The following is a 20,752-nucleotide window of genomic DNA, read 5'->3' as shown; positions in this document are numbered from 1 at the left end:
TGGCTCGAGGGAAGACGCGCCCGCCTCCGTGGGGCTGGGCGCTCCGGGATGGAGAAGACCAGGAGCTGCGGCTGCGGCTTCGGCACACCTGGACGCTGGCCGCGGCAGGTGAGAGGCCTGGGCTGCGGGGCGGGGGGCGAGGACCGGAGCCACGGACACCCCAGACCAGGCGCCCCATTCCTCTGCCTTAGTTTCCTTGGTCGGAGCGGTCGGCGTCATCAGACCGGACAGTTCCCTAAGAAACGGGGGCCTCGGTGTCTGCTTAGTCTGTAGTGGGGTGGTTTGTGTGAGGCAGTTCCGGTGAAGCCTTAAACGCGGGTGATTTTACCTTAGCTATAACAATGCAAAAATGCATGCACCCGTAAATCCAGAAAAAACACTCATTAGACTCTGCCTTGCAGAAGTTCTTGTTTAAATACGCAACACCGGGCGTAACAGGTATGTCCTGCAGCCTTATTTATTATTCTGACAGTTGGCTGTGGACTCGATGTCTGGGAATAATTCTTTCCTTTTTTAAGATTTTATGTAAACCTTCCTTTACCACACCATCAAACACATGGCCTTCCTCATAGTAGGCAAGATCTTCACTAGTGAGCGGTGCACTCAGAGGCCATGTCAGTTTCTACCTTCAGTAGTGATAGCAATGAACGCTGGAGCTGAGAACCGGCCAGTGCTGAGTAGCTGTCTAGTCAAGGAGCTATTTGGCAGACAGACACTGCTGCTTCCCAGTCCTTTGGTTTCAGTCTCTGGTGTTGCCCTATCTGACATGTGGGAAACAGATTCATGGCAGTTTATGTTAGTGTCTGTCTGTCTGTCTCTGTCTGTCTGTCTCTGTCTGTCTCTGTCTCTCTCTCTCTCTCTTCTTTTCTATTTGAGAGTTTCTCTACATGGTTCTGGCTGTCGTAGAACTCACTCTGTAGACAAGGCTGGCTTCAAACCCAGAGATCCCTCCTGCCTCTGCCTCCCAAACGCCGGGATTAAAGACATGTGTCACAAAGCCCAACCTTTCTGATGTGACTAATTAACATCTAGGCACCTTTATTTCCCTCTCAGGAGTCTCAGGAGCCATGTTGTCAGAAGTCCTGCTGGTATCTGCTCCCGGGAAAGTCATTCTCCATGGAGAACATGCTGTGGTCCACGGCAAGGTAAAAAGTCCCCAGAGCCCTGAAGAATTGAGTATTAATTCTCTCTGACTCTGAATTTGAAGAAGGTAAAAGACAGGCCTGAGGGGTGGACTGGGTGAATCTCTCCAACCAAACAAACCTTAAATTGCTAAAGGACTTCTGGCCACCCAGTACGATAACAGAAAGATGGCGTATAAACCCTCACAAGTTGAGTGGAATCACCAAGGAAGTTCGTGTTAGGGAAAAGAGCTCAGAGGAGTGGACTCTGGGGTGTCCCAGTGTTGGGGAATTGGAGACAGGGTCTGGTAGAAGTGTTGAACACATGCATTATTTCATTTAATCCTCGGAGCTAGCCCAGGGGTGCAACTTTGTAGTCTTCTGTCTTACAGGGAGGGAAACTGAGGCTTGAGAGAGAATTGGTGACGTGACCAAGCACATTATACCTTCACAAGGCTGGGTGTGAGCCTGAGTGGGTCTGAGCTCAAAATATATTTTTTCCGTTCACTGGAACTGTCACTTTATGGTTTTGTCTGTGCATATGCGTGTGTGCGTGTGTGCTCGCACGCATGTGTGCTGTGTGTAAGCTAGGAGATGAACTTAGGTATTGTTCTTCAGGAGGCACTGTTTGCCTCAGGTTTTGAGGCAGTGCCTCTCATTGTTTTAGAGCCTTCTGGAATGGTGAAGCTAGACGGCCAGTGAACCCCAGGGACCCTCCCGCCTACATCTCTGAAACGTGGATGTCAGGCCATGAGCCGTTCACCCTCGGCTTACTGCTTCTGCCTTTGTCCTATAGGTGGCCCTGGCGGTGGCCTTGAACTTGAGAACGTTTCTACTGCTTCGGCCACAGAGCAATGGGAAAGTGAGCCTCAATTTACCAAACATTGGTATTAAACAGGTCTGGGATGTAGCCGAGCTTCAACTGCTGGACACAAGCTTTCTTGGTTAGTACAAAGGGGGATCCAGGTGTGGTAAGAGCCTGGCCCCTGAAGAAAGTGGGGAGCTGGTGACGGGGTAGTTACTTCAGGCTGTCTGTAAGGGATCCAGAGGACAGCCATTTCAAGAGGTTTCTCTTCTGACCTCTGACCTCAAAAAATTGGTTTTACTCATTTAGTATTTGATTTGATTTTGTTTGTGGCAGTCTTACTCTGTGGACCAGACTGTTCTGAAATGCACAGAGATCCGCCTGTGTCTGCCTCTCAAGCGCTGGGGTTAAAGGCGTGCACCCCTGTGCTCAGCTGGTTATCCTAAACTTGTGAAAACTTGTCCCTGCACCTCTGGCTGTTGGGGGCACATCGTTCAGATCCATGCAGAATGAAAACCTTACGCTGTGGTGTCCATTGCCCTTCTCGTTGCTATGACAAAGCCACTTAAAGAAGGGTGTATTTGGGCTCTCCATCCTGCTCGTGGCAAGAGTGTGAAGCGGCCGGCCACATTGCCTCTGCAGTCAGGAAGCAGAGAGATGAGTGGATGGATGCTGGGCACAGTTCCTTTTCTTTAAACCTCTCTAGAAACACCTTCATCCACGTGCCCAGAGGTGTGCTTTCTAGGTGACTCTAAATCCTGCCAGTATTATCTAGTGTATTCCCAGTACCCGGGAGGTAGATGCCAGAGGGTCAGAAATTCCACAAGCTGTATGGTAAATTCGAGGCCAGTCTGGGCTACACAAAACCACATCAAAGAAAACAAGATAAAAGAGAACAAAAGGAGTAAGTGTCACAGTTGTGAAGTGGCACACGTGCTGATGTAAGCTGGTGTACATGTGTGGGAGGGTCTGGAGAAGAGGCATCAGCTGTCAGCATTGCTTAGATCCTGGGGAAGGGGCTGTGACGAGAAGCCTTCAGTTTCTGCCGTTAGTCTGTGGTTGCTGCTGAGTATGGGGCTGGGACAGCCCAGCGGCGGAGTGTACACTTAGCATATGCGAGGCCCTGGGTTTAATCTCCAGCACCACTAGAAATTATTTAAAAGGCAGAGAAACTTATGTTTATTACAGGCAAGTCCAGTCAATACTAATGAAGTGTTGCTAAAATTCATTCCCAGGGAAACGTAAATGACACCCACCCTTCTCCTGAGGTCCCAGCGACAACCCAGGCACAGTTTCACTAGAGCTCACCCTGGGGAACCAGTGACTTCATTGGGCTTCCTTATTGGGTACAGGTCAGGGGTTACCTATTGGGGTGTGGGTGCCCCACCAAAAAGTCTTCACCTGGCAGGAATGATGCCTCTCCTGAAGTCACATAGATGGAGCCCAGCTACCCTAGCCCCTCCCTGCAGCCATGTCTGCTGTGGCAGAGCTGCATACAGCTTGTGGTAGGGAGCCAGTGGATGCCCAGGTGAGGGTCCTGCGACCTCCCTGTACCTCTGTGAGGGGGTGCACAGTCAACAAACCCAGCTGGGGTCATCGCTTTTGCAAGGGGGCACAGCTGAATTCCCCAGGATGGTGGTTGCCTGGCTCAGAGGACAGTCGGGAATAACTTGAGGTGGTAGACACCTTCAGGTCCCCAAGTAGCAACCTGGGCATTCTGGCGCTAGCCAGTCAGGATTGACTTTGGGAGAGGGAATTCCTTGTTTCTGAAACAGTGTCGGGCCATACCATGCTTTTCTTTCGGGGTGTCAGCACTGGCTTCCCGTGCCCATAGCCCAGGGCCCCTGTGCTGCTGCTGCTGCTGGGAGCGTGGGAAAAGCAGTGACTGAAGCCGTTTGGGCTGGTTCCCGTGTGTCAGCAGGGCCCCTGCCCCATGGCCTGGTCTGACTCCCAGGATGCTCATCTTCTCTGGCTCACGCCTCCTCACTAGAAACAGCATTTCTCAGCCAGGCCAGCCCAGGGCGAGTGAGTGCCCTCCCGGGACTACTTCCAGCTGCCCCTGAGCCCTGTCACCTGCCACCAGAGACGGAGTGTGGTGACCACTTTGGTCTGTGGCTCAGCAGTGGAGGGCTGGGCTTGATCGCCAGTAGAAGGAAAGAAGGACGAGGGCTCTCAATCTAGAGCGGTTCTTTTCTGTCTGCTGGGCCTTTGGAATTGGCTGGGGGCTTTGTTCTTTTTTCTGTGTATATAGGTTCCTGGCCCTGCCTTTCTGCTGTAGAGGATTGGAACAGATGGTGGGAACTGAGTATATTTCCACTGGTACCAATGGTAGGAACTGAGTATATTTTACAAGACGGTCCCTGGGTGACTCCTGCACCCTCCTCAGCTCCGAGCCTCTGGGACTTGCCTTCCATGGTGTCAGGCAGTCCGTAGGATGGCACCATCCCTGAGGACCAGCAACTTCTTTTCTGAGTCAGTGTCTGAAGCAGCGACAGCCAGGCATGGTAGCTCATGACCAAGAACACATAGACCCACTGGCGAGTCCGGGCAAGTCTCTGCTGATGCCAAGCCCGGGAGCGATGGTGTGTGAGCTGACTGGCAGTTGTTGTGGAGACCCAGCAGGAGAAAGGGTTGGTGCCAGTGTTGTAAGTCTGCCTCAGTAGGAGACCACAGGGTCTTCTTGGAGACTGGCTGCCACTGCTCCCTCCACATAGTAACAGACAGTGAACAGGTACTGAGCACAGGTGTCAGACCGTGAGCCGAGCATGGTCTCCGCTGGCAGTCCCCAAAGCAGGTGATACTGTTCATCTGCATTTTACAAATATAACAGTGGAGGCTTGGAGGCTGCACCTCGATCATGGCTATAGAACGGCCTACACAGGTCTCTACACTCCAAGATTGGTCTGTCTCCATCACAGAACTCTGCAATGCTGGTGTCTCCTTGACCTCTTGGTCTGGCCCTCTAGAATGTACCGTGAATCTATTCAGCACATATGTCCTGAGCCCTTAGTGGATGCCCTGAACTTTCCTAACAACCACACCCCGCTCTGTTCCACCTGCTGACCCGAGACTGGGCGTGATCTGTGAAGTCGAGCTGGTCAGACTTGCTCAGCCTCCTTTGTGTGTGTGTGTGTGTGTGTATACGCACACACTGAGGATGGAGCCCAGGACCTGGCACGTGCTAAGTGAGGACCTTGCCCACATCCCCAGACCTTTTGCTAATTGTCTTTGAGAGGGGGAAGTCATTGGGGATCACCTTACTGCTCCCTTTGGTTTTGAAGGCTTGATGGTGAAGTGAAGGCTTGTACACAGCATGTGCTCAGATTATTAGTTCAGGACGCGCTCCAGGCCGGGAGCCATGCTGAGTCCTGAGTGCCTGGTCTTTATCTTCACAGTCAAGACCCACGCCGAAGGCTGCCTACCGCCCAAACTGGAAGCAAACCGATACATCTGGCTGGTTGTTGGGACCCTGTTTGTCCCCATGCTATCCCACTGTGTTCTGGGGTTTACAAAAGCCTTCTCACCTGCCTGTTTGTTTGCTTTTGTGACAGAGCAAGGCGATGGCCCAGCACCCACCCCAGAGCAATTGGAGAAGCTGAAGAAGGTGGCGGGCCTCCCCGGGGACTGTGTCGGCACTGAGGGCCTGGCAGTGCTCGCCTTTCTGTACCTGTACCTGACTATCTGCCGAAAGCAGAGGTGTGTGCATGGTCTCCCGCCTGGCCTCCCCTGGGAAGTGTTTTGGTTGCCACTGTTACTGGAGAATCCCAGTGCCTCGTGGGTCTCTAGGGATGATGGCCATAGGTGGTGCACACAGTGAGGCAGCGGCCCAGAAAAGAGGCTTCACCTGTTTATTCCTGGGGAAGCAGAGGTCCCGGAGTTAGACAGCCCGAAGACCATTCAGCCAGTTCACATGAACACTGGCATGTTGTCCCTGTACTGTGTCCTCTGCTACTTGAGTTCAGGAGGACAAAGGCTTTGCTGCATTCTTGTTCCTCAGGGTGGCCTCTTTGTGGTGTAACCGGAGAGGCACATGTGTGTCTCATCTCGCTAGAGTTAGCAGAGTGAAGCCTGAGTTCTCTCTTCAGAGAGACCTGGGAAGCTGGTACCTCGAGCTTGACAGTGCCACTGAGACAGCATCACAGGCGCTCTGAAGGCTGGTGGCAGGCCTCTTGCCCTCATTTGAGATGCTTGCCCTCTCTGAGGCTAAGCTTTCCCATCTGTGAAGTGGTGCATTGATAGCACCAGGCTCTGAGGGTAGTAAGGTTTAATCTGACGAAAGTGCGGAGTTCAGAGCCTGGCATGTGGCTTGATGAATCATTACTGTGACCACTGACCATTTCCTCTGGCCGGATGTGGTGACGCCAGTGCTCAGGTAAACTGAGGCAAGAAGCCTGCCCTGAGTCCTCATGTGCATGGGCTCCAGCATGACTTCCGGGATAGGCTGACAGCCTAGGCTTCATTGTGAGACCTTGTCTCAAACAATCCAACGAGCACAGCACCAAGCAGAACTAGGGATGTGGCCAGTTATTTACCTGGCATGCGTGAAGCCCTGGGTTCTGTCCCCATTGTCACATATAGCTTGGTGTGGTGGTGCACACTGTAACCAGCACCTGCGAGGTGGAGGCTGGCTGGTCAAGCTCAGCGCCATCCTCATCTGCTTAGCAACTTTAAGACCCTTTCCAAAATGGCATGAGCTCACAGAGAAAATTCATTATTAATTAATAATATGTATAATTTCCTCAAGAGTCATTAAGGTGGGTTAGGAGTATAATTAAAATGGTAACATGGTCATTGCCATGACAAGCATGCTGTATAGAGTAGTTTGGGGTTTGTTGTTGTTGTTGTTGTTTTTGAGGCATGTAGCCCTGGTTGGTCTGGGCCTCACTGTGTAGACCAGGCTAGCCTGTGCCGTGTCACCGGTGTTTTTTTTTTTTATGTGAGGGGAAAGACAGAGCATCAGATGCTGGCCCCGCCACCAGGCCTTGTGTTGGGGACATTGCATAGGTGGCTGGACTTGTACCTGACTTGGAGATTTTCAGCTTGGGTAGCACACTTCCCTTCAGTGGGTCGGGGCAGAGTCTCCCATCTGCATAGGGTGGGCATGTGTATTTTGATGTCTACAAAGTGGGAACAGGACTTAGAAATAGGCTAACACTGTCGGGAGGTCTGTGTGTGATGGTATAGCTGCTCTTTTAACTGATCTGCAGCAGACCCTGGTCCCGTGTGTCAGGAGGGATGTCTGGTGGGAGAGGCCACCTGGGAACACAGGCAGCCATGGAGGGAGATGACATGTGGATCCTCAGAGCCTAGCAATGGCCCTTGTGGGTGTTTTGGGGAAGCGTCCAGTGAAAACATTTGGTGACCTCTGGAAAGATGGGTGGGAGATGATGTGGCACAAGGCTGTGCCAGACAGACAACTGGTGCTGAAAGCCAGGCCAGAAAGGAACCCAGCTCTCTGTGTGTGTGTTTGGGGATGGGGGCTAGTTCACAGTGATTTAAGTCTGGCACCTATTTCCTGGTTGTCTGAGTCACCTTCAGTTACCACCATCCAGTGGGGATGCTCTCCCATCAGTGGTCCAGGTGCTCAGCCAGCCACTCCCCCTATGTTCATTCCTGGGCCCGGGTTCCCATAGGCACTTGACACTTTCAAAGGAGTCATGCTTTGTGCCCCGGTGTGTTTCAGGATACTCCCGAGCCTGGACATTGTAGTGTGGTCAGAACTGCCCCCTGGAGCAGGCTTGGGCTCCAGTGCTGCCTACTCGGTGTGTTTGGTGGCTGCCCTCCTGACTGCCTGTGAGCAGATCACCAACCCGCTCAAGGACAAGGGTGCCGTCGGCAGGTAATGACTGTCTTTGCCTTGTCCTTCCTGTGATGGGGCAGTGAGTAGCACTGGGGCTCAGAACACTGTGGTACCTGTCTGAACCTTAGCTTCCCCCTGTGTGAAAGGAATAGCTTTGCCTTTCCTATAGGGTTTTTAAACTCTGTCTGTCTCTGTCCCTCTCTCTCTGGGGGTGGGATGTAGGTCAGGGTACTCTTAGGTGTCAGTCCTTGCCTTTACCTTGAGTACTGGGTACAACACTAGGTACAACAGCCTGGTTGGTGTGTGAGCTCCCAGAGTCCCATTTCTGCTCACAGTGCTAGGGTTACAGGTGTGTGTCACCTCCCAGCTTTACGTGAGGTCTGGGGTCAGCTCAGCTCCTCTTGCCTGTACAGCGAGCCTCTACCCCCTTGAGCCTTCTCTCCTTTGCTTTTCTTTCTTTCTTTTTATTTATGAAAGTGTCTTGCTTCATAGCACAGATTGTTCTGTAACTCATAACCCTCCTGCACCAGCCTTCCAGATGCTGGGGTTACAGTGTGTCCCCTCACGCCCAGCCAGTTCACCTCCTGCACCAGCCTTCCAGATGCTGGGGTTACAGTGTGTCCCCTCACGCCCAGCCAGTTCACCTTAGCCACCGGCGCACACTACTGTGTAAGTTGCAGATCCATGGTCCTCACCGGACACACGGGAGAAAACCCAGAGGCAGCAGCTGCCTCAGCAAGCCGCTGGGCCGTTTTGGCATACGCTCTGGAGCTGTGCTCCCAGTACCTGTTTTAGGCCCCTGTGCCCCAGGCATCATGTAACAGCGTGGTGTGTTCTTCCCCCTCGTGGCATCTCTGTGAAGGAGGCACTGCTGTCTCGGCTTTGGCAGATGAGAGAGAAGGTTTGGCTGGAGGATTTGAGTAGTGGCTGGCATCCAACCAGCCTGCAGCACCCCACACAGCTCTGCAGGGGAAAGGGCATTTCCAGAAAAGAGCCACACTGAGGCAGGGGTGGGGGGCTGCTCTTCCGGGTTCCGGCTAGTGTTTGATCTGGTCACGTGCTGGCACTGAGCCCACCCACGCTGTTCCACAGGAGGCTCCTCTGCTTCCAGGAGGTCCAGAGATGAGTGGTGCCTACCAGAGACTCACAGTGATGGTGTCTTTGTTCTGAGGTGGGGTCTCGCTGTGTGAGACTGGGCTCACACTATTGCTGCTATTGCCTCGGTCTCCCAAGTACACAGCTGCAGGAGTGTGCCACCGTGGGTGCTGCCACACTGACCGCTGCCGAGCCCCCCTGCAGGCCACGTGCCCCGTGTAGACACAAGGCCTGCCTCCAGCCATACCTGACGTGGGCCAGAAGAGAGTGAGGACAGTGGGGCTCGGAGAGGTTAGTTGACAGTTCAGAGTCAGTCATCTAGTGAGAGCACAGCATGCTGGGAAGCCGAGGCCTGGGCCTCTCCTGCTGCACTGTGTGGTTTCAGAGGAAGGGAAGGCAAGGCTCGGTGTCATCTTGAGCTGAGAGGACAACTCTTCTGCTCCTTCTGAGCTCCTGTGCCCAATCACATCAGCCCTGGGCTTGGGGTAGCCTGTGCTAGCAGCGGGTCCTCCCACAGCTCCTTCTGCTGTCTAAAGTGACCCTCACTCTGTATGCCCAGGTGGCCTGACGAGGACCTGGAGTCGATTAACAAGTGGGCCTACGAGGGAGAGAGAGTGATCCACGGGAACCCCTCCGGCGTGGACAATGCTGTCAGCACCTGGGGTAGGTCTGTTTGCTTCCTCATCCTTCCTGCAAGGCTCATTGCTTTCGTAGGTGCACTGACTCTTGGCGTAGGGCAATGAGGAAAAGAGCATGTTCATGTTCAAGGGGAAGGGAAGATTGCAGGGCCATGCCTCTCTGAAGGGTGGGCTCAGGCCCTAGGAAATAGTAAACCCCTCTGATCTCTGTCAGAGAGTCACAGGGGACTGTTGCTATGGAGTTGGCAGACCACACAAGCAACATTCCATCCTTGCACGTCGCTTGCTTACAGGCCTGGCCTCTGAGCCCTGGGCCTTCACCTCACCACATGGGCAATGGCTAAGGAAGCCGGCAGCTCAGAAGGCCAAGGTCCCGAGGGCCTTAATACCCTTTGGGTCCTCCACAGCTGAAGCTGGAACGGATGGGTGCATCATTCAGCCGGCATGTAGTGAGGCTACACTGACTTCACCCTGTCCCAGAGTGCAGATCTGAGCCTTCCCCGTCATGATGGCTCCTGTCCCTCTCTTTAGGAGGAGCCCTGCGCTACCAGCAAGGGAAGATGTCGTCCTTGAAGAGGTAACTCAGGCTTCGTGGCCAGGCCTAACACAGCTGCTCCGCATGTCCAGGAAGAGCACTGTACCTTTGTGAAGTTGTGAGGGGCGGTTGTCCTTGTCCCCTTCCTGCTGTGGCCCTATCACATTGTGAGGCCTGGGGCACAGCAAGGCCTGCCTAGCCACTGTCTCTCCTCCCCATGCCAACTCTTCATTGTGATGAAAAGGTGAAAGTGTTACTGCCCCTTCCTCTTGAAGCCCAACTGGTTCCCAGACTCTGCCTGTCTGTCCATTTATTTAGTAAGCAGTGGGCACTGCCTTACTTCTGATAGCGCATCCGGGGCATAGGAGCATAGGCATGCCTCCCAGGAGTTTCTTGGAGCACTTGCTATGAGTGAGGGTGGGTGGGTTGGGGTTTGACAGGTAAGTATGGAAACCCACACAGGACAAAGGGGTGTTATGGAGGCCAGCAAGGCTTCTGTGGAATGGAGCCCACAATGGGAGGCTCAGGTAAGGCTCAGAGCCGATGGCTTGGCTGCTTTGCATGTCTGTGCCCCACCTGGTCAGGCTGAATGTTGGTACGCAGTGCTTTTGTCACCAATGGAAAGGTTGGGGACGGGTTGGATGGTGGCAAGTAGGAGCCCACTGGGGCTGAGGTGGGTCGCGTGGTGATTTATGTGTTAGGGAGGGTTACTGGTGCTCTCTTGCCGTCTTCACCCTTGGCGTTTGTCTCAGATAGGCACCAGGTCCTGACACACTGCCCCAGGAGGCGGCCTCTTCCAGCTTTGGCCTTGAACAAGTCTTCCCTAGGACTTTTCAGCCTTGTTTCCGTCAGTTTAGGCTGGATCCTTCCTCGGGGTGCTGTTGTCTGTACCTCGCAGGGTGTTCAGCTCATGCCTACCCTCTACTCCCCTCAGCTGTGATGATCAGAAGTGTTCCTTAGTGCGGCTGGTTGGACCTCAGGTGGGGTTTCCAGAGCCACTGCTGAGGTAGCCGCAGGGCAGAGGCCTGACCAAATAGGAGTCAAGCAGCTGTGGGTAGGGAGCAGCCTCTGGGAGAACGGATGCGAATGCAGAGGTCCTGTGGCTGTGCAGAACAGTGGTGAGGAGGCCAGGGTCCTGATGAATTGCTCACTGGGGAAGGAAAAGATGGGATGACCTGGATCAGGGGAGGCCAGGCCCAGACTACACACACACTTCCAGAGCACAGTCCTGAGTGTTGACCCCTGGACACGATAGGTTAGGTGAGGACTGGCAGCAAGCCTTTAGCAGAGAATGTGGGTGAAGATGAAGATGGGATTCCCAAGCTCCCCAACCCCCAAGCTAGTCCTGCCTTCATCCTACAGCTGGCTCAACAAAGCCAAAAGGGCACCTTTCCGTATACAGCACCTTGTTTGTGGTGTGGCTCCAGGTCCAGCCTCCCTGAACACTGCCTTTTTGATGACGGGTGGTCTGCTCATCTTAGGAAGCTTAGAAAAGACAAGCACCACCCTCCATCCTGAGCTTCTGGGTGTTGAGCTAGTAGGACAGCGGCCTCTCCCCTACTGGACCTTAGTCTTGAACTGTAAAGAGGGCGAATAAAGGTGTGGGTTCCACAGCCTGCAGCTGTCTCGCAGAGGCGCATCCAGGTTCTCTGCCTCCATCCCCGCCCCAGCTCTCTGAAGGGCAGAGTGGTTGGCCAGTAAGAGCGGCTGGTTCCTCCAGAGGCCGCTCACATAAGGACAGTCAGGACTGCACAGCTTCCCTAGGGCCATGCTGGGGCGTCTCCCTACTGCAGCCGCTGGGCTGCTCTCTTCTCCACAGCAGCTGGGGCTTTGACTCCTGTGGCTGCAGCCTGCCCGGATTGTTGCTCTGGGCACTGTAGAGGGGGTTCATGGGTGCTTCTGCAGTCCAGTCTGCTTGCTCCCTCCCACAGGGACCACTACAGGTGCGTGAGAGAAGAACAAGCAACCCTAAGCTAGAAATCTAAACTCAAACATGATGCCCCAAAGTTTTTGGATTGCAGAACGTTTCAGGTTTAGATTAAGGACAGTCAGCAAGTGACACCCATGTAGAGAGTCCTGAATTCCTAGAACCTTAAGACCTTGAACGTTCCTACACCTGCAGAAGGATGTTTGTCTCCTGCTGTGTCCTTCTTTTTTTTTTTTTTTTGGTTTTTCGAGACAGGGTTTCTCTGTAGTTTTGGAGCCTGTCCTGGAACTAGCTCTTGTAGACCAGGCTGGTCTCGAACTCACAGAGATCCGCCTGCCTCTGCCTCCCAAGTGCTGGGATTAAAGGCGTGTGCCACCACCGCCCGGCCGCTTTGTCCTTCTTCATCCCCACCTAAGCCTCCGCCCCTTCCCGCACTCTGCCATAGCTACTTTGAACCCAGTGAAGGCTTATGACCTCATTGTCCAGGCTCAGCAGATGCTGTTCTGCTCTAGCCTCTTACCCTAGTGGTCTTTATCCCTCACGGATGGCAAAGCCTTGGAGGATCTCTTTCCTCCCCTCTACCTGCTAGTCCCTAGACTAAGTCCCCCCCCCCCCCCCCGTGCTATCCTTATAACTTACCTTCCTGGGCCTCCACTTCTGTACCAGGATGGGGTAGAGTCCTGGGCCTGGTTCCTCCATCCTGCCTTTTTTCTCACTGCAGGCTCCCGGCCCTGCAGATCCTGCTCACTAACACCAAGGTCCCGCGAAGTACCAAGGCACTCGTGGCTGGCGTCAGAAGCAGGCTAATCAAGGTGCTCCTGAGTGGAGGGGTGCTGTGGGTGTTGGGGACAGGGGACTCTGAGGAGAGGAATCTGTGGACAGACAGGGAGATGCTGACTGCTAGACTAGAGTCAGGACTGAGAGTTTTGGAACCGGCCTGCTCTTTTAGTCACTGGCTTTGTGTACGGGTCCCAGCAGAAGTCAGGGCAGCAGCAGGGCAGAGGCAGAAGAAACTTGCTGAGGGCTGGTGTAGATGGTGCCCACTGCTACGGCAGGGCACTCCTCTATCCTTAGACTTCCTGAGGGCTGGTGTAGATGCTGCCCACTGCTACGGCAGGGCACTCCTCTATCCTTAGACTTCCTGAGGACTGGTGTAGATGCTGCCCACTGCTACGGCAGGGCACTCCTCTATCCTTAGACTTCCTGAGGGCTGGTGTAGATGCTGCCCACTGCTACGGCAGGGCACTCCTCTATCCTTAGACTTCCTGAGGGCTGGTGTAGATGCTGCCCACTGCTACGGCAGGGCACTCCTCTATCCTTAGACTTCCTGAGGACTGGTGTAGATGCTGCCCACTGCTACGGCAGGGCACTCCTCTATCCTTAGACTTCCTGAGGGCTGGTGTAGATGCTGCCCACTGCTACGGCAGGGCACTCCTCTATCCTTAGACTTCCTGAGGGCTGGTGTAGATGCTGCCCACTGCTACGGCAGGGCACTCCTCTATCCTTAGACTTCCTGAGGACTGGTGTAGATGCTGCCCACTGCTACGGCAGGGCACTCCTCTATCCTTAGACTTCCTGAGGGCTGGTGTAGATGCTGCCCACTGCTACGGCAGGGCACTCCTCTATCCTTAGACTTCCTGAGGGCTGGTGTAGATGCTGCCCACTGCTACGGCAGGGCACTCCTCTATCCTTAGACTTCCTGAGGGCTGGTGTAGATGCTGCCCACTGCTACGGCAGGGCACTCCTCTATCCTTAGACTTCCTGAGGGCTGGTGTAGATGCTGCCCACTGCTACGGCAGGGCACTCCTCTATCCTTAGACTTCCTGAGGACTGGTGTAGATGCTGCCCACTGCTACGGCAGGGCACTCCTCTATCCTTAGACTTCCTGAGGGCTGGTGTAGATGCTGCCCACTGCTACGGCAGGGCACTCCTCTATCCTTAGACTTCCTGAGGGCTGGTGTAGATGCTGCCCACTGCTACGGCAGGGCACTCCTCTATCCTTAGACTTCCTGAGGGCTGGTGTAGATGCTGCCCACTGCTACGGCAGGGCACTCCTCTATCCTTAGACTTCCTGAGGGCTGGTGTAGATGCTGCCCACTGCTACGGCAGGGCACTCCTCTATCCTTAGACTTCCTGAGGGCTGGTGTAGATGCTGCCCACTGCTACGGCAGGGCACTCCTCTATCCTTAGACTTCCTGAGGGCTGGTGTAGATGCTGCCCACTGCTACGGCAGGGCACTCCTCTATCCTTAGACTTCCTGAGGACTGGTGTAGATGCTGCCCACTGCTACGGCAGGGCACTCCTCTATCCTTAGACTTCCTGAGGGCTGGTGTAGATGCTGCCCACTGCTACGGCAGGGCACTCCTCTATCCTTAGACTTCCTGAGGGCTGGTGTAGATGCTGCCCACTGCTACGGCAGGGCACTCCTCTATCCTTAGACTTCCTGAGGGCTGGTGTAGATGCTGCCCACTGCTACGGCAGGGCACTCCTCTATCCTTAGACTTCCTGAGGACTGGTGTAGATGCTGCCCACTGCTACGGCAGGGCACTCCTCTATCCTTAGACTTCCTGAGGGCTGGTGTAGATGCTGCCCACTGCTATGGCAGGGCACTCCTCTATCCTTAGACTTCGTGTTCTGCCCTTCCTTCCCTCCAGTTTCCTGAGATCGTGACCCCGCTGCTGACCTCAATTGATGCCATATCCCTGGAGTGTGAGCGCGTGCTCGGAGAGATGGTGGCAGCTCCAGCCCCGGAACACTACCTTGTTCTAGAAGTAAGTCCACCACTGGCCAGCTCCTCACCCTGCTGCTGGCCCAGGGCTGGACCCTGGAAGCCTGGCCCTTGGGCAGGTGGGGTCACGAGGTTAAGAAGCAGATCACATGAACAGACTTCATCTTGATGACCCCGATTCCCTATTTGTCCTGGGGAGATGCCGACCTTCATGGTTCCCGGTCTGTGCTGGCTATGGGTGTGCACTCAACAGCCACCTGCTGCTTCTGGTCAGGTGGGTTCTGAAGTTGTTCTGTGTCCTCTAACTGTGGCCAGCACCATTCATGCAATGCTAGTGTAGCTTTGAGCAGGCCAGTGTCTGAATTCTCTTTCATTCACCGCCTGCTGGTGGCCTCACTGGGGTGTCACAAGCTTGATTCAGTTCCAGGGTCTCCTGTTCCCAGTGCCCATGTGCCACCAGCTCAGAGAGCCGAGGGCTGCCTCTCAGGCATGGGCCAGCTGGTCTGGTAAATCAGGCTGATGGTAAAATGCCATCTGGCCTCCCTTGGAGTACTAGGGCTCAGCAGTCCCTGGCTGAAGTAGCCGAGCAGCGGCAGGTCGTAGGAAGGTGCAGGCAGGATCCCCTCCAGTGGCCTGGCACACTCCTGCTCTGCTTGGCCTACCTGCTGCCAACTTCTGTCGCTCCTGGCATTCCAGCGCAGCCTCTCGGGGTAACGACTCTCGTGTTCCTTGCAGATACCTTCCTCTCCATTTTACAGACTTAAAAGCTAAGGTCCAAAATGGCTGACTTCCTCCTGTGTTATTGAGCTAGTGGGTAGCAGAACCAGGACCCTAATTAATGCCTGTGTATGCCTCCACACAGCAGATTTTATTTTGATTTTTTTGAGACAAGATCACACTATGTAGCCCTGGCTGGCCTGGATTTCACTATATGGACCAGGATAGCCTCAGGCTCATAGATGCGCCTACATTGTGCACCATCACACCTAGAATCATTGAGTGCTTTACTGAGCACCTACTGTGTGCTGGGCACAGGTCTCCATATAACCTGGATACCCTTCTGCGGTCCCCAAGCCTTGCTTCCCCTGCTTCCCCACCTCTCGCTTCCTTCCACGTTCAGGATCTCAGATCCGAGCTGAAAAGAGATGAGAAGCGCTCGCCAGGGCACTGTCAAGCCCCAGAGTGCTGGGGAGCAGCGCACCCATTGCAGTGTGGGTATTTTTGGCTGCCACAGCCGCTGAAGTGCGCAGCTCTGTTCTTAGACAGCGAGCTATTCTCTCATGTCACACTGTCACCTGATCCTTGACAGATTTGGATCGGAATGTGACAGGTGTCTGGAACCTGCCTTGACAACATGACACCTGGAGCTAGGCTTCTCCACACGCAGCCTGCCCGGGCTGCCACCAGGCCACACTGTCTGCTTGTTTGTCAGAATGCTTGGAGCGTGGGGCGGGCCCGAGAGCAAGAGCACCTGGAAGAGCTGCCTCGGTGCTGGACAGCCCTCAGTGCACAGGCGTCCTGAGCCCCATGCTCGGAGCAGAGCGCCGCACAGCACAAGGCCCGCCAGATCCCCCAAACAAGAGGAGGCATTGGCAATGCCACGGGCACTGACTCACTCCTACTAGGTGGGTGGTCCCAGCCAGGTTTTTTGCCCCTGGCCCTCAGCGCCCCCTTTATAAAATGGGACGATAGTAACACACACTGATGGCAGAATGTTTGCATAACATAGGCATTGTGCGAAAGTCCTTCCCTTCACACAACCGGGAGGCAGGCAGACCTCACACCATCTGTTTCCATGGGAGAAACACTCTAGCAAAGGACCCTGCCTCAGGGCTGAGAAGAGCAGAGCCCAGCCGCACCGCAGCTTGCCTGGGTTCCAGTCGCAGGAGGGAGTGCAGAGCCTGGCTGGGTGTGCAGTCTGCACCTATCGTCCAGTCGAAGGCAAGCAGGGGCTGCCTCCTTGTTGGCTGGCGAGCAGCAGTTTTATTGCGCGTAACTGAAGAAACCTAGACAAATACTTAGCTGTTTCCTCACTCGTGACCTTGCTGGGGTGACAGCCAGCTCAGGAGGCAGCAGTAGGGTGGCATATTGTTCGAGACATTCTCTCTCGAAAATGGCAAATCTGTCCCCACTAGCCTTTAGCGGAAATGGAACTGTCTCCTAAGTGAGGGGCCGGCGGTAATGGCTTCAAGCCTAACTTGATCCAGAGATTGAAGCTGGGTGGTTAGGAATCTGTCATGTGATCTGTGACCAAATGGAAGGTGGACAGGTGAGGTGGCCAGTGTCTGAAGTCAACTAGTTTTAGCTATCCAGTGGCGGGTACCCTCTCCCTGCTTGAACACCTTAGATTACCTGCCTACCCCATGAGGGACAGGTTCATCCGTGGTGGGAGGATGAACCTGGTTCTGTTCATCCAAGTCCCACATAGAGAATGTGAGCTATCCCACATCAGCAGCTGCCAGGTGGCCAGGAGACGTGGGCAGGGACAGAGGGTTCACCTCGGGTGGCTCAGACAGGAACAGATGGCATCTTCTCCAGGAGCTGATGGACATGAACCAGCATCACCTGAATGCCCTGGGTGTGGGCCACACCTCCCTGGACCAGCTCTGCCAGGTCACAGCAGCACACGGACTGCACAGCAAACTGACAGGTGCAGGTGGCGGTGGCTGCGGTATCACCCTCCTGAGGCCAGGTACGGGGCTGGGGAGCCGACTGCTAACATGGACTATGGTGGAACACCTGCTGGAGGGCTCCCTAGAAAGGGAGGCTTGAGCTTTGCTTTGTGACCCTGGGCAAGTTAGTTAGCCTTGCTGTCCCTTTGTCTACTCAGGGAAAGCAAGGATGGCTGCAGGTAGGCCGCGGGACTCACTCCTGCTCAGGGGGGAGCCTGTGGCTGAAAAGTTCATCTGCCCCAAGCTGCTCCTGCCACCTCCAGCCACAGCTTCAGAAACAGCCAGGGCTGGTTCCCGTCCCCTACCTCCCAGCCCACTCTTGGCTGTGAAACAGGGATGGGGTGACATATTGGCAGAGTGGAATGGCCATGCTCATTAGCCTTTGGGGGAAAGACCCAGTAATAGACTTGAAGAGAGGCCCAGGCCAGGCCAGCGCGCAGGGAATTCTTGCTGCAGGCTTCCGGTAGGTGTCTAGTGATACCACCCACCTCCACCCTCTCTGGCCTGCTTGCCCTCCTCCTTTTTCTCATCCCTCTGTCTCCTCACTTTGTACAGCCCACCAGGGTTCCCAGAGCCCCTTGCTCTTGGTCATGGCTTCTGGCTTTAAGGAGTGAGGGGAGCCTTCCTCTAGGAGATCCTGTGTGGTAGCTGCTGGTCCAAGACCAATGCTGGTTAGCAGAGAATGCTGTAAGAGCATGCCCAGTCTACCAGGTACTAGCCAGGCACTCTGGGAGTGGGGGTCTGGCTAGGGTCAGCTCCGTTCCCAGAGAGGGAAACTGAGGCTCATGTGGGGATTAAGCCTGAAGCCACATGACCATCTGATGCTTGGCAAGCCTGGGTCCAAGGTGATTAAAGCCCATTGAGGAAGGTTTGGGACTGGGCACGTGGCTCATAGGTGCTGCAGAGATCCTCTGAGACTGCAAGGCACGCAGCAGGGAGGGAGTGTCTGCCGAGTGCTGTCCGTCAGAGCTGACAGCCTTCCCTCTTCAGGTCTAGAGCGAGCCAAAGTGGAGGCTGCCAAGCAGGCCCTGACCAGCTGTGGGTTTGACTGCTGGGAGACCAGTATTGGAGCACCTGGGGTCTCCATGCACTCGGCTGCCTCCATAGACGACCCCGTCCGCCAAGCCCTGGGCCTCTGAGTGATGTGGCCCTGAGTCCTGCCGAGAAGCCTCTCGCTGGAGTCTTCTGGGACTGGAGCTGGCCTCTGTTGCTGGCTGTACGCCTTTCCTGCTGGTAGCGCCTCCCCAGTGTCCCGGCTGTACCTGGCATTTCTGGAGCCAAACAGGCATCAGTTGTGGGGTCTCCTGAGATGGCAGCCTTCACCTTGGAGCTCTCGGGTACATCTGCCTGGGCCTGGCCTCCATCTGCCTCACTCAGACTCTGGCTCTTAGCCATGCACGCCTCTGTCCTGCCATTGAAGGCTCCTTACTTAGGAACTGCCTGGCCTGTGGCTCCTGTCTGCTGTCCGCACGCGGGAATCGTCAGCTGAGGCTCCATGTGAACTCATGGGAAAGCTGCCCGTGGGGAAAATAAAGAGATTGTGCAGGCAAAGCCTCAGACGCTGCGGGAAGGCAGGGCTGGTGCCCTCTGTGCCTTCTTCCTCCTCTCTTCTTCAGTGCTCCCTTCTTCAGTCCTCCCTCCCTCCTTCCCTCCCTCCCTTCTTCCCTCCCTCCCTCCCTCCTTCTGGAGTTCTGAGGCAGAAGGAAATAAGACTCCCCTCACTTTGCAGTGTAGCTTGGAGAGGGAGTTTTTCTAGGTAGCACTTGCTGAATGGGGACAAGGACATCTGCCTCAGTCACAACAGAGCTGGGCTACCATGAGCACCCACCAGTGCACACAGCTCTAAAACCTTGGACATCTTTTTTTTTTTCCTGGCAGAGTGGGGAGATTGTTTTTGTTTTGTTTTTCAAGACAGGATTTCTTTCTTTGGAGCCTGTCCTGTAACTCACTCTGTAGATCAGGCTAGCCTCGAACTCATAGAGATCTGTCTCCCTGAGTGCTGGAATTAAAGGCATGCAGCCACTACTTCCTGGCCCTCTCTCCCTTCTGATGTCAACTGGCTAGGTGGAGGGCACGCCCTTTCCTCATACTCCTGGAATGGCAGGGTCCACCTCACCCACAGAACCCCTGGGAGCCGGGGCCACAGTAAAGATGGGCTGGGCTAAACTTTGTTTTCCATGACTCGCTGTGTGTTTGCCCTCCGCCGCTAGGGGGCAGCTGATACCTTTCCCTGCACCCTCGGGAGGAGGGTAGGTGGAAGCCGGGCTGGGGTACACCTTCTGTGCCCCTGCCCTTTGGAAACAGTAATACATGAAGCAATAATATTCATCTGGGCATTCGCGAGCCAGCCCGTGCCTAACTTCACGACATAATCAGCAATCTCATGCTCATTTTACAAACCAAGGAGCCAGAGCTCAGAGATTTGGGGTAATTGTCTGAAGCCACGAAGCTCATCAGCCTCAGAGGGCATTTGACTCCAAAGCCAGCCGTCAACCTGCTCTGCCATGGCACCGCCTCCCCTCAGGCTGGCTGCGATTGTAACCACCTGTAGCACGAAGGCGCGAATGTTTCTTTCACCGTGCAGTTTGAGTGAGCAGCTGGGACTGCTGCATGGTGTGGTCCCACGTCGGGGGAGGAAGGTAGAATGTCCGTGGCAGCCTGAGATCTGCAGAGCCCGTATGCTCTCTGGGGGCTGTGTCAGCAGCTGATGCTGATGAAATGCACTGGTCCTTGGGAAACAGCCACCTCTGAGTCCTGGGCCAGCTTAGCCGCTTACCTCAGCTGCTGTTCTGACCATGCTCCACCCCTAGTGCCGCCATCTACAGCCACATGTCTGAGGCCTTTGCAGTCACAACTGCTCTTACTGGTCATGCAGTGGTATCATTTGTAGCTCACAGTCACCCCTGAGCTTCCAGAAGGACCCAGGAGTGCTGTCCCGTCTGTCTTGGACATTCTGCCCTTGCTGGTCTGGGTGGGCCTCCACCACTAAAGACTTTATCTTTTTTCTTTCTTTTTTAATTGTTTTTATTGAGCTATATATATATTTTTCTCTGCTCCTCTCCCTTCCTCTTCCCTCCCCTTCTACCCTCTCCCATGATTTTTTCCTTTTTTAAACATAGTGTATGTGTGTGTGCATGTGTGTATGTGCTACAGCAAAAGACGAGTCTGTTCTCTTCCACTATGAGTTCTGCCAGTTGACCTAAAGTCATCAGACTCGGCAGTAAGTGCCTTTACCAGCTGGGCCATCTTGTGAGCCACCCGGTCAGCCCACTCAGGCCTGAGGTCACAAACCAGAGGATCACAAGGCCACTTCTACCCTCTGGCCATGTGACTGTGCTAAATTACCTTTTAAGGCTTTCTCAGGAGGTGAATGCAATCGCCTTTACAGAGGTCGTGTGAAGATTGGCTGAGAGAACACACAGCGGTGCTGA

At 54.6% G+C, this 20,752-nt stretch overlaps 1 protein-coding gene across 1 annotated transcript; it reads left to right on the top strand.

Annotated features, from left to right (window-relative positions):
* The first annotated feature begins 33 nt into the window (after window positions 1–33).
* Mvk (mevalonate kinase) lies at window positions 34–19,576 on the top strand. The gene is made up of 11 exons (XM_057766054.1): window positions 34–108; window positions 1,054–1,145; window positions 1,918–2,065; window positions 5,478–5,622; window positions 7,610–7,765; window positions 9,381–9,484; window positions 9,991–10,036; window positions 12,643–12,733; window positions 14,576–14,692; window positions 17,188–17,341; window positions 18,312–19,576. Exons 2-11 carry the CDS (start codon window positions 1,068–1,070, stop codon window positions 18,458–18,460), a joined length of 1,188 nt encoding a protein of 395 aa, XP_057622037.1. The 5' UTR covers window positions 34–108; window positions 1,054–1,067; the 3' UTR covers window positions 18,461–19,576.
* Window positions 19,577–20,752: the final 1,176 nt, after the last annotated feature.

The sequence above is a fragment of the Chionomys nivalis genome, chromosome 3 (assembly GCF_950005125.1).
Source record: "Chionomys nivalis chromosome 3, mChiNiv1.1, whole genome shotgun sequence".
Classification (NCBI taxonomy): Eukaryota; Metazoa; Chordata; class Mammalia; order Rodentia; family Cricetidae; genus Chionomys; species Chionomys nivalis.
The sequence above is the reverse complement of the archived record's forward strand: the minus strand, read 5'-3'. Positions and strand labels throughout refer to the sequence as shown.

What these genes read in the sequence shown, in the direction of transcription:
- Mvk (XM_057766054.1), top strand. Translation starts at nt 1,068, where the DNA reads ATGTTGTCAGAAGTCCTGCTGGTATCTGCTCCCGGGAAAGTCATTCTC. An exon ending in AAGATGTCGTCCTTGAAGAG is followed by an intron (nt 10,037 to 12,642) that starts GTAACTCAGGCT and finishes TTCTCACTGCAG; the next exon opens with GCTCCCGGCCCTGCAGATCC. An exon ending in TATCACCCTCCTGAGGCCAG is followed by an intron (nt 17,342 to 18,311) that starts GTACGGGGCTGG and finishes TTCCCTCTTCAG; the next exon opens with GTCTAGAGCGAGCCAAAGTG.